This window comes from Rhinatrema bivittatum, chromosome 16, assembly GCF_901001135.1.
Source record: "Rhinatrema bivittatum chromosome 16, aRhiBiv1.1, whole genome shotgun sequence".
Classification (NCBI taxonomy): domain Eukaryota; kingdom Metazoa; phylum Chordata; class Amphibia; order Gymnophiona; family Rhinatrematidae; genus Rhinatrema; species Rhinatrema bivittatum.
Window position 1 is genome coordinate 6,085,142 of NC_042630.1, and position 13,205 is coordinate 6,098,346.

At 46.6% G+C, this 13,205-nt stretch overlaps 1 protein-coding gene across 2 annotated transcripts; it reads right to left on the reverse strand.

Annotated features, from left to right (window-relative positions):
• Window positions 1-1,721: 1,721 nt before the first annotated feature.
• IRF9 (interferon regulatory factor 9) lies at window positions 1,722-12,343 on the reverse strand. 2 transcript variants are annotated; one of them, XM_029581983.1, is made up of 9 exons: window positions 11,543-12,343; window positions 10,434-10,614; window positions 10,050-10,233; window positions 9,474-9,592; window positions 8,984-9,080; window positions 8,794-8,844; window positions 7,725-8,108; window positions 5,092-5,207; window positions 1,722-4,980 (listed from the first exon to the last, which is right to left on the reverse strand). In XM_029581983.1, the coding sequence occupies exons 2-9, from the start codon at window positions 10,611-10,613 to the stop codon at window positions 4,867-4,869; spliced, it is 1,245 nt and encodes a 414-aa protein (XP_029437843.1). In that variant the 5' UTR covers window position 10,614; window positions 11,543-12,343; the 3' UTR covers window positions 1,722-4,866. The 2 variants fall into 2 exon arrangements, with proteins under 2 accessions (XP_029437843.1, XP_029437842.1); XM_029581982.1 differs by having other exon boundaries at window positions 11,118-12,331.
• Window positions 12,344-13,205: the final 862 nt, after the last annotated feature.

The window sequence follows — 13,205 nt, forward strand, 5'->3', positions numbered from 1 at the left end:
CCTGCCCCTTTTTCTGATGGGGGAAGGGGGGGGGGGGGGGTAAAAGTATCCACGCTATGAACAGCAGTGAAAGATGGGTAGCATTCAGTGAGGCTTTTCCTACAACCTCCATATAGCCATTGCTTCAAAAAAAGACCCCTTAAATTGTCTGCAATCATTGAATATACTCATTCTTATCCCCACAGTACCAAAAATACCGGGTCGTGATAGCCTCCATTGCTATAATTATATTATAGTGCGGTTTGCCTTGGCTACATCTTCTCTTGGTGAAGGAAATCTGTGGCCCTGTTGCCACTAATCTTGCTGCCCTCATTAGCTATCTTGCCTGATTTTGTCTCAGTGCCCTTGTGTGGCTTGCTCACAGGGCATGCGCCAACATGACCGGATTGATTTATTTAAAGGTTTATATTCCACAACTTCCCACAACACAGAATTCAGTGCAGGGTACAATCTAGGTTAAAACAGACATAAAAATGATAGAAAATACAACTGTTACGTATTAAAACAAACAAGGGATAACACATTTGATGAGCTGGCATGTCAATGGTACACATCTTTAAAATGGACAGCCTTTAGCTGCTTCCTGAACACGTGTATATCCTCTTCAACCCCGAATGTTGCTGGCAGAGAGTTCCAAAGAACTGTGACAATGCAAAGCCCCTAGATCTGCTCTTCTGAAGCCTAAAATGTTGGTACTGACCAGTAGATCGTAAAGAACAAGAAGGCGGGTACCATCCAATCAGATTCTTGAATCTACACGAGGAGTCAGAACATAACAGTTTGTGAAGCTGGACTAGTAGACAGAATACACCGGATATTTAACTGGCAACCAGTGAAGGTTCTCGAGTACCGAAAAAGACCCTCAAAAGCTTATCAGGTAAGCTTATATACAGCCCGCTAGAGTAGTCTAAATGAGTTAAGACCAAGGGACTGTAACACAGTCCTAAACTGCTTAAAGGCTTCAGCAATTAAAGCTTATAAAAGGCAATTTGTGCCAGCCACTGAATTTGAGGACTGTGGTTCACCTGGCAGTCACTAGTGTGTCAGCTGGCTTTTTCTTTTTTTTTTTTTTTTTAGGACAGGCAGATTCAGGTCCTGCCTCAGATTCACTCTGTCGTGTAGTACTGGATGAGGAAATCATTAACAAGGAGTACCCTTATAGGTCACTTTCTCCCCAGGACCCCATCATTGCTTCAACTACAATCTTCTAACAAACCAACCAGAAGGGCATACCAGAATAGAATGATCACCCAACCTGCTAAATCTACCCTGAGGAAACGTGCTCTATCCACAGCAGGCCCGTCTCTCTGGAACTCACTACCACCGGACCTCCGCCTTGAACCGTGCCATACTACTTTCAAAGTGAAACTCAAGACTTGGCTTTTTCATCAAGCTTTCCCAGAGAGCTAAAAGCAAGAAGAACAAACTTTCAGCCTTGTCTTACAGCATTATTGTAATGTTCATATTGTGTCAGTTATATGTTTCAAGTTGTTTTCTAAGTTGTTCTCTAAGTTGATCTTAGCTGTTTCATAATAGATTTTACCTTGATTATTATCCGTTCATTATATTCGATATGTTCCATGTAAACCGCCTCCCCGGCGATAGTTATTTCTGTTAAATGTGAACCGGAGTGATATGTATTGTATACAGGAACTTCCGGTATATAAAAACCAAAAATAAATAAATAAATAAATAAATTAGTATAGGACAAGGCTCAATAATCAGACAAAAGAATATACTTATTTATTATATATGAGTCTATTGATAAGCCTTTTATAAAATACAGATATGTGCAATGGAGGCAAAACTGGGACTGAATGAGCTTGCCACTGTTCCCTCTAAGCTGTGCACAACTTTTTTCACACACATCCACACTCCTACCCCGTGCAGGGAACAGGGATGTGGCATCACATCTTCCTACACCTCATCCTGGGCAGCAGGAGTCACATTTATCCAAACATCATTTCCTGCTGCAATGGGAGCCAGTCTTGCAGCTCTTACAAGATCAGTCCCAGAGCAGCAGAAAATGACATTCAAATAAACATGAGTCCTTCTGCCGCCCACCCCACAACTTGGCAGGCCACCACAGAACCTGTTCTACAGAGAGAGGACACTGAGGCCACCAGCGGACCCCATGCTGCTGGCGGCCGAAGAGAGGATGAGAACATGATGGCCACCAGTGAATCACATCCCTCTGGTAGTTGAAGACAAGGCCCAGGCTATGTGTGTATGTGTATGGATGGGTGTGGGGGTCAAGAACATGTGTATGTATGGGGGTGGGAGAGATCCTCTGGGGAGGATAAGAGCCTGTAGGTCAGTGAGAGGCTCTGTGTGTGTGTGTGGACATGAGGTTTGAGAGCCTATGGGTGTGGATGGAGGGAGGAAGGGAAGAAGACAGGTGGAGAAAGATTAAAAAAAAAAAAAGAGACCTTATAAAATGAATTGGGAAAAGACTGAGAAAGGGAACATGGAAAAAAAAACCTGGGACCAACTGATTACAAAAATAAGATCAGACAACAAAAGTAAATAAAACAATTATTTTGAGTGATTGGCACATGCTATCTTTGGGGATGGGCATTACATATTTGTATTTTGTTCTTTCTTTAATATTCCACTGTTCAGAGTTTGGTTTCTCTGGCTTTCCATTTTATTTTTGTCTGCATGTTTCTGTTTCTAATTTGTAGTCCCTTATTCTGTATTAGGTAAGGGTCTATCTGTGTTCTGCATGTGTAACTGAAGTGCTGAATTTCTGCTGGCATGTAGTTTTCTGTAGAGTTGTGTTCTGTTAACCCCAGGAGGTGGTGTCTTAGTGTTCTAGGGCATGTCATAGTTGTTTGAGTCCTGAGGAGTTTGTGTTACTTCTCAAACTGTTTGGCAGAAAAGGGGTTGCAGTTACTGAGATGAGTTTGTAGAAGAGCATTGTGTGCAAGAGTGTCAGGGAAGTGAATGAGAGTGTGTGTGTGTTTGTGAGAATGAGCATGTATGCGTGTGAGAGTATGAGAGTGAATAGGCAAATGTGTTTTGTGAGTATGTGGGAGTTTGTGTGCATGCTGCTTCACTGATGCCTCTAAGGATGGGTTGCTGTGAGCATAAAATTGATAGGCTATTTGCATCAAAGTAGTGCTTGCAGAGTAATCATATTTTTGCACATAATCCATAGAGGGAACATTGGAGCCTGCCCTTTAACTCACGCACAGCATCAGCATGTCCAGCGCGTCTGTTCTGCACTTGAACATAATAGTTTCAAAAAAACCTTCTGCAAAATAATGCATCATACAGTACTCTGGTGGATGCAGTGAAGGCAATGAGGTAATCTTCTTGTGACAACACGTGAATTGTGGCAGAATTGCTGTGACAAAGGCACTGAATGATATGCCTGCAATAATGCTCTGTCTAAGGTAGTGTAGTGATATTCCTTTAAGGATTATTAGATGTAGTGGTATTTCTGTGATAAACTGGGCACTGTGATGATATTCGTGTGTGTGTGTATTACCAGTGCCTTTGGTGGTATTCCTGTGATCAGGAAGGTACTCTGAGCTGTTGGAGAGGCTGGTGCTACTCCTGTGACAAAAGGGACAGTGGTGAGGGCACTGTGGTAATTTTATCAGACCTTATCACAGATCAATAAAGGTAGAGAGTTATTTTAGATGATGCAACAATGACTGCTTCTGATGTCTTCCAATTCTATATTTCCTTAGGAGCAAGAAAAGGATGCTACAGCTCTGAAGAAAACTTATTTGCCATGGTGTTTTCTACTAATGTTTATTTGAAAGAGTAGAAATTACATATTTTATTTGTGCAAACCTATGTGCTAAGGGCAAATAGTGTCTACTACTGCACAAAGAATGGCTGTGACAGTCTCTGTCACCTTTAATGGCACAATAAGGAAGTTGTGCGCAATTTAGAATGTCGTGTGCATGCCAGAAGAGTTGCGTAATCTAAATATATTACATAGTGCGTTATTACTACTACTCTGCTGTCATTAAGTTATGTGTTGGTGTTATGGTAGTTCATCCCCAGACCCAGGTTCCTCTCTGTATCTGTCCCCCACTGTTCTCTTTTACCATTTGCTAATGCATGGAGGGGATGGGCTTGGTAGCTGGATCACTGCATGTGATTGAATATAAAAGTGGGTGGGGTGAGCAGCACCACTGTAAGCAGGACAGGTAGAAAAAGTGGGTATGGCCTATAGCCAGGGCATCTAGAAAACAACAGAAAGTGTTAAGAGGCACAACCTGCAAGCAGGACATCTAGAGAAAGTTGGCAAAATTAGCGGCACAGCCTACGTAAAGGCCACCTAGGAAAGAGTGAATGGAATTAGAGATGTGGCCTCAATATGTGCATTTTTAGCATATCTTGGTCACCACCTTCAGTAGCTGCTATCCAGAGTAGTTGGTATACTTGGAGTTTCTAATTACTTGGAAAATAGTGATTCTTATACTGCATAAGATGACTGTTCCAGTATTACATAATAACATTTTATTTTAACAAGATAATTTTGTACAGGACAAGACAGCATGTGCTATGGGAAAAGAAACTAGGCCCAAACTCCAATGAAAACCCAACACCACACACCTCCTGAAAGTCTAGGGAGGAGGTGACATATATTTACAAACCTGAGATCCCTTTTCCATGTATATTTAAGAGCTTCTGTCCTAAATCTTAGAAAAAGAGCCAGGTGTATTATCCTTCAGCAGCGGGGTGTCGCCTCACAAAAGAAACAACTTTGAGAGTCCTCATCATTTTGAGCTCATGATCAAAAGCTTCTCCGAAGGCCCCTGCTGCTGCCAGCCCTTGGCCCCTGTGAGACTCAGCGGTGAGGTGGGAATGATGTACATCTTCCTCTGTCCAAAGGGTCTCAGCTCTTCATTCATAGAGGAGAAAGGTGGAGGGGACTGCACTACTGAGGATGAGGGCTGCAGCCCTAGTGCTCAGTTCTTCCAGCTCATGCATGTGCTGCTTGGCCATTACCTGTTCAATCTGTAAGAGGAGAAAGAGACACTGCTAGAGGAAGGAAACAAGCAAAGGCAAACAGCTCTCTCCCTCTCGGGGACTCTGCACGAGCACCAGTCCCAGAGCCTTAGCACTGACCTGCAGGCTAATGAGCTTGTCTGTCACTGGGTCGGCTGCAGAGAACTCCTCACCGAAGCACAGTGTCACTCGATACTCGGGGGCAGGAGCAGCCAGTGTCCGACACAGATCCAAGTCTGCACAGTAAGAATAAGAGTCAGCAGGTTCCAGAAACAGGTGCAGAAGTGTATAGAACAAAATCTGCCTGTATAATGACAACACTAACAATCAGCACAATCACAGTCTGTCCCAAATGTCACCCTGACCCAGGAATCTGCTGTGCAGTGAGGAGGGGTGGGTGCTGTGAACCTTTTGCTGTCTGCATTTTATGTGATATTCTGTTGTGAACCGCCTTGAGCTGCTTTTTAAGTCTGGTATGTGCAGTATATAGGTATTAACTTAAGTGAAAACATTACCTCGTATCAAGTTGACTCTAATAACAGAGCTACAGGCTTGGCCTGAATGAATGATAAACCTTAATGCGCTGCAGCATCATGGCTCAGCTTTGAAGGCGCGCACGCACACAACGCAGAGGTGAGGAGCTTGTTGCTAGAGGCAAACCCACAGACCGATGCAATATCGGCACGCATTAAAACGGGTTCTCGCTCCATCTCTCCTGGGTACCCGATGACTGTATGATGGCTTTTGCTTTCTTATCTTTCTTTCCGCAAATATTTCCTATAACTGACACACCCCTACTCATAAAGAAAAACTAAACTAAGCAGATCCTCTCCTGAGCTCTGAGGAAAAGGATCACACAGGGGAAACGTAAGGGGCCAATATTTAAAAAAAACAAAAAAACCCAAAACAACAATTTCTGAAGCAGACTAGCAACTGGTTAATACCGCTTGCCTCCTGAGATGATACCGGTGGGTCCCTCCCTCATTTGAGAGCCTGAGACTCGGCAGTGAAGGCTTTCGCCCTTTTTTCAGGGAGCCAGAGACTCATTCCTGCTCAGTCAGGGAGGCTGATCACAAGTAAAACAAAAACCATTTAATGTCAAGAAGATTTAGTGAGCCTCTCCTCTTTCCTACTGCGTCTCCTTCCTTCTCCGCCTTGGTGTGTGGCGACCCCTGCTCATGTGGCTGGGAGGCAGTGCAGGCTCTGTGGGTTGAGCATGCATTTGCTTGGGCTTTGCTTCCAGGCTTCCTTTTTGCTTGCCTCATGATAGGCCACAACGGTCCTTCATGGGTTGTGATCGTACTCAGACGGCCTATCAGTATTGGCACCTTGAAGAGCATGTATTGCACTCGTGGGCCTTTGCATATATTTTGCACAATTGGCTGAGTGTGTATTGGGCACATAGTTGACTGCTGAAGGTGTATTGGCGCATGGGGCTGGTGTCAAAGAAGGCTAAGTGCTTAGCTATCTGTGCCGCATGCTACATAAGAGCAATACACCCAAAGCTTTCTGTGAGTCTGTGTCAGCACTGCCTGGATGCTCAAGGTGATTTGCCTCCTGATTTTGCCAACACTGGTCCATCCCCTCGGTCTGAGGGGGCAGGAGATGACACAACAATTCCATTGACCTTCTGGCAGAGCCCAGCGTGAAGTCTCGCTCCCAGGATGTCAGGTTTGGACCTATGGGGCGGTACTTGGACATTGCTAAAGCGATGTGGAAGTCCGATCGCCAGTTTGTGCTCTATGGTGATGGTAAACAAGGTGAACCAGTGACACGGGCAACTAGAGCCTGTGGAGTCATCACAGCTGCTTATGTGGATGCCAAGATTCCTTTGCCGAAGTAGATTAGACTGCATTCCCTGAGAGCTGAGGCGCTATTGTGGGCGGATATTTGATTGTTTCCTGATGAGATTTGCTGAGCAGCAACCCGGTCATCTTTACACACCTTTTCCAAGCATTACCACTTGGGTGTTCAAGGATGCCGCGTTCACATGGGCGGTGTTGACTGGTTTGCGGTAGCCTCCTGCCCTGTTCGGTGTAGCTTTGGAATATCCCCCTGGCATGGATTGGCCTGCTTGAGTGCAGAGGAAGGAGAAATTACTACTTATCTGATAAGTTTCTTTTTCTCTAATGAAGGAAGGCCAATCCCTGACCTGTCCTCTGCTGCCGCTTTGTGCCTCTGGTTTGCCCTTCAGGTGTGGACATTGCAGAGTGTCGTTCCTGCTCATAGTGTGAAGACTGGTAAATGGCTTAATATTCCCTAATATTGGCCTGCCTTCATTAGAGGAAAGAAAATTATCAGGTAAGTAACAATTTCTCCTTTCATGATATCCACAATGAACATGCATGAGAGACATTTGCATACAACGAAGGCAGTGCATGCAAATCTATCTCATGCAGATCGAGTGCGGATATCCTGAAAACTTGACCTTGTGGCTCTTAGACTGTAGTTGACCACTCCTAAACTCTGCCTATACAGAGACCTAGAAGATGTGGCAGATAAAGACTGCTTAGTACACACACACGCACCCACACCCCTGCCCATTTGTGCCTTACTCTATCTGTGGTCATTTCCCTCCATATCACCTTGTATCTGCTCCATGCATGCTGAATTTTGCCATTAATTCACCTCCTCTAACCTGTGCTAGAAGTCTATTCCAGAGATCCATCACCCTCTCACTGAGAGAGTGGCGTAGAGTGTAGTGGGTTTATAACATGGTACGTTGACTTTGTACGTGGTGGGCTGGTTCTCACCTCTCAGGAACTGCTTGCTGTCAAAGAGTTTGACCAAGGTATCTCTGTCCAGTTTGGTGGACTGCCCGCTGAGGGGGGCGCATGGGCCAGTCCAGAATACACGGCCCTGGCAGGATCGCTGGATGAAGATACCCTGTGAGTTACTGGCCAACATCACACCCTTCTCCAAGAACGTAAGCAGCTTATCTGCAGCCTCCCGCTTATTGGCATCTGCAATGGTGATGGTGGATGGCATGAAGACTTGTTGCATGGTCCTGGGAACCATGGTCTGGCCCATGTCTGTCCCGGGGGAGCCCGGTAGGATTCTACAGTCGTTGCTTTGCACTGTCTTTGTGCAGACCAGCTGTCCTCCATAGTAAAAAGTGATGAGCATGGAATAAGGTCCTGCAGAGAGAGGTGAGAAAGGTGGAGGAAGAATTAAACTTACAACTCCAAAGCAGAGCTATGTTACTCTCAAGACCCCCCCCCCTCCCAAGGACCCTCTCCCATGACCCCCAGTATAAACTGTCAACCATGTAACCTACAATCCCCAGCATAAACCATCTCCCTTGTTACCCACAATCTCCAGCACGGGCCACCTCTTGCATTATTCATGATCTCCACCATGGGCCATCTCCATGTTACCTATAATCTCCAGCATGGACCATCTCTTGCATTATTCATGATCTCCACCATGGGCCATCTCCATGTTACCCACAATCTCCAGCACGGGCCACATCTTGCATTATTCAAGATCTCCACCATGGGCCATCTCCATGTTACCCACAATCTCCAGCACGGACCATCTCTTGCATTACTCATGATCTCCACCCATGGGCCATCTCCATGTTACCCACAATCTCCAGCACGGACCATCTCTTGCAACATTCATGATCTCTACCATGGGCCATCTCCATGTTACCCACAATTGCCACACCGACCCTCTCCCATGTTACCAGCACAGAATATCTCCTGCTTTAGCCATATCCTCCAGCACAGAGTGACTCAGGTGTTACACACACAACTCCCAGCACCCATAGTCTTCCGTGTGGCCTGCAATGCCACTCTGTGGCAGTGATGGAGACTATACCTGGAGCGGGCTGGGATTCCACTGCCATGTTTGAAATTGACTCAGTAAAGCCTGGATTGGAAGAAGAAAACACCGTATTATTACCATGCACTCTAAAGAGCCCAACGCAGTCTGCAACATTGTAAGTCTGTGCCTTTATGTAGGTCTAGGTATCTGAAGACCCAATAGAAAAGCAGGCTCCTTTCCTTACTCTCGCTGTTGCTGGGACTATTGGCACTGCTGCTGATGCCGGAGTCCTCCAGAGACACAGAACTGCTGATGTCAGACTCGCTTTCCAGCTTCAGCCCCTGTGATAGGGAAAACAGCATACACACACAAACACAATGAAAAGTGCACCGCCCCACACAAACACAATGAAAAGCAAAGTAGGCGGAACTTCACACCAACACAATAAAATCACAGCCTCATATAAACACAAAGCCACACCAATCACAGCACACATGGCTAACACACAAGATCAGAATATTCACCCTCCCGTCAACACAACAAAGTCACACCCACCTACCAACAACCTCTCATCGACACACACCCATAGACCAAGACCTTAGTGCACAATCTCACACCAACACAACGGCATCACAGTGCACAACTACACAGCCTTCCCCCAATACACTAAAATCACAGCACACACATTCACAATCCAGACTCAGCACATATAGATATCTCTGCCAGGATCTCACCAGATTAAGGAGGTCCAGAGTAAAAGCGGGTTTGGCCTCCATCTCCTCCTCAGATGAGGTGCCCCTCTGTTCTTCTTTTATGCTCTTTGTCCTCCCTATCTGGCCAGGTAAGGGTATTACTGCAGAGAAACAGAGAGGTTAAGGGAGAGTAAAGATGCACCTAGTGTGCACTGTTGAGCTCCATGGGAAATATGATGCAGGACACCTTTAACCTCCTTCCTGCACATGCTCAGCAACCCCCCCACACCCACCCTGTATACCTCCACTACCTCTGATCCCAATGCCTCCACTGCCTGTGCACCCTTGGCCTCTCCCATGCCCTCAGTACCTCCTCCCCTTGCATGCCCTCAGCAGCTCCATCCACTGCACGCCCTCAGTGATTCCACCCCAGCATACTCTCAGTGACTCTGTCCCCTGCACCCCTGCTACGGGTTCAGACCGTGCACATTGGTACTCTGACCTGGGGGGCTTATCCCATATAAACACATGCAGTTACTGGGATTATACCTGGGGGCTTGAACCCAGGAGCTTATCCCCACACACAGACTTTGATTCAGGACAACCCCTATCACTCACTGTTCTGTTCTGCAGGAGGTACGATACGGTACACCTTGTAGGGCTCAGATATATCCAGTTGGGAGCGCTCAGAGACCACCTGGAACTCGGGGCTTTTGTTCAGGGCACAGCGCAGTCGTGTCTTCCATGCGGCTGGGTCTGTCTTGTCCCCTTTCTTGTATTTATTCTTAAACACAGCCCAAGCCTGAGGAGACAAAATGCATGCACAATATTCTGAGCCCCTCCGCACTCACAGACCTATACACATACTCTGCTCCAGCAATGGAGCATCACATCACCCCAAAAAGACTCCCCTCTCATACACACTCTGCTTGCAATGGCCTCCAACCCTGCCCCAGAGCGATCACACACACGACACTTCCACAGGGACCACCTCACAATTACCTTAAAGATGGCAGCATCCTCGTCATGGCGGAAGTCCTGCTTGCCCGCATGCTTCCAGGGGATGCGGAACATAGTCTTGCCAGGATTGTCCCAGATCAGCCCAGGGTACCTGCCACTCTCCACCTGCTCTGTCATCCACTGCTTCAGTTTCCGTGTGGATCGGACCCGTCCTGAAGCCATTCTGCGTGGGGGAGAGAAATGGTCATCTCCCTGTCAGTACCCCAAGCTTCCACTAACTGATGGGGGGGCAGCATGAAGCAGTATTTTCATGAAGGGTGTGAGAGTTAAGAGGGACAGAGTGAACCCCTTCATGGACCTTGTACTTCCTCACAGGCTGTAGAACTACAACTCCCAACATGCAATGGGATCTAAAGAGGATGATAATGAGAAGATTTATTTTTATTTATATTTATTTATTTTTAATTTTTATAGACCGAAGTTCTTGTAGGAACTACAAATCAATCCGGTTTACATACAACTTTTAGATGCCCAAAAAGAGTAGTGGGCTTTACATAGAACAGTTGAACAATAATAATGATAATAATAATAATAATGACCTGAATAATGTTCCTGTGTGGTATTAGAGCTTGCCAGGAGTCCAGGGACAGCCATAACAAAACCCACAACATTTCATGCACACACTTCCTGATGGGGGAAAAAAGATTGGAGTGCAGGACAACTCACCTCAATTCGTGGAGGGTCTCAGCTCTTTCGGGCACCGGCTGTCTGAAGTTGAAAGCTTCTAGGGGTCTTAGTCCTGGGCTTCTAAGTCTCCCCAGTCTCTCTTGCAGTCTTAGTGCTGGGTGTCCCAATCGCTCCAATCTGTGCAGAGAGTTTTGGGATGGGGGTTCTTAGGGATCTCGCTCCCTCCTGTCTCTGTGCTAGGAGTCCTGAGATGGGATTCCTGAGTATGTGTGTCCCCGACCTCTCCTGCTGTTTCTGTGCTGGCAGGGGACTCCCAGGGGTCTGTCTCCCTCACCCCACAGCTGGGAGTCCTGAGATAGGATGCCTGGTGTCTGTCTCCCAATTTTCTCCTGCCGTGTCTGTGTCCTGCTCTCGCCTTTCTATTTCTGGGATGGGGCTTCTAGGGGTCTCAGTCTCCCCATTACCTGGGTTGGGATTCCTGGGGGTGTGTCTCCGTGCTGTTTTCTGCTGTTTCTATGCTTGGAATCCTGGATGCTTCAGTCTCCCTGTCCTTCCTCTCTGGGTTCCTCCTGCTTCTCTTTCACTCAGTTCTGTTTCTCAAATACCTCACACCCTTTCCCAGAAATCATGTGACCACACAGAGAAGGTGACTTCAGATATCATTCTCCACCACTGGAGGGCGCCAAAGAAATTAGTTAAATCACTTACAAAAGCATTTACACAGGTGCACGCTTTCACGGAGAATATGGGCTGAAAATACCAGGAGGGAGACGCCAGCAAACTGCAGAGAGCTAAGGGATTGAAAATACCCAGGGAAGACTTCACAAAAACACAGAGCACTAAGGGGCTGGAAATACCAGAAGAGATTCCAGCAAAATGCAAAGAGTGCAGGGGCTGAAAATACCAGAGGAGACTGCAGAAAAGCACAAAGCTAAGGGACTGAAATACCAGAGTCCAGCAAAAGGTAGAGAGCGCATGCACTGAAAATGCCCAGGGGAGAAGCCAAAAAAAAAATGCAGAGCGCTCAGGGACTGAAAATACCCAGTGCAGATTCTAGCAAACTGCAGAGCGCAGGGGCTGAGAATACCAGAGGAGACTCCAGCAAACTGCAGAGCAGAGAGGATGTGGACGAGTTCCAAAATCTGGGAATTGTCTTTGCTATTTCTCTTCTGTACTTTGCATATCTTTCTTTTTACCACTTTGTGTATTATTGTGGCAAAGCATGAACTGTCAGACTAAGAAAGTTTACTGAATCTTGAGGGAGAGACAGAGATGCACACAGCTGATAGGATATTTTCAGATCCTCTGAAATCTTGGGCTCCTTTTTCTTCAGCCTCCTGGATTTCCAGATCAGATTGTACTCTCGTTAGTATAGAAGTACAGCCCAGCACTGACAGCGTACAACAATCTCAGCTGTCTTATCCAGGACTGTCACTGTGCCAGCCTATGGAGAAAGCACACTAGGACCAGGATTCACATTTGCAGCCTCTGAGCAGAAAGATCCACACACTCCTGAGCATTAGTGCCAGAACTCACGCTCCCAGCCTCTGAGCACACCAAGATCCACATACCCCAGTGCACTAATCCCAGGATTCACATTCCCAGCCTCCAAGCACAGAGATCCACACACCCCGGTGCATTAGTGCCAGGATTCACACTCGCAACCTCTGAGCAGAAAGAGCCACACATTCCTGCGCACTGGTGCCAGAACTCGCGCTCCCAACCTCTGAGCAGACCGAGATCCACATACCCCAGTGCACTAATGCCAGGATTCACACTCGCAGCCTCTGAGCACAGCAGGATCCTCACAACCCACCCACCCTCATGCACAATTTAAAATATTACCAAAATAATTTAAAGCTCTTCAAGCAAAAAACCTCTTCCACCTTCTGTACCAAGGTTCTCACGTGAAGTCACCGATTGCCCCTGCATGGACTCTCATTGGACTTACTAGAAGACGCTGCCACCGTGCTTTGTCCCAGGTCGGACCTTTACCTCTGAGGGTCTCCCTGCTGACCTTCCTTGTACTTCAGATTTAACTCCTTTTAAGTGACTTGGCTTTTCGCACTAGGCTTTTGGCGAATAACTCACAGAACTTTTATCAACTGTCTCTACCCCACCTATTAG

Bases quoted from the DNA above. Each gene is read 5' to 3' on its own strand.
- IRF9 (XM_029581983.1), bottom strand. From the start codon at position 10,613: ATGGCTTCAGGACGGGTCCGATCCACACGGAAACTGAAGCAGTGGATG. The intron at 9,081-9,473 runs GTGAGATCCTGG...TCCCTATCACAG, and splicing joins CTCTGGACCTCCTTAATCTG to GGGCTGAAGCTGGAAAGCGA. The intron at 5,208-7,724 runs GTGAGAACCAGC...CTTACTGTGCAG, and splicing joins CAGCAAGCAGTTCCTGAGAG to ACTTGGATCTGTGTCGGACA.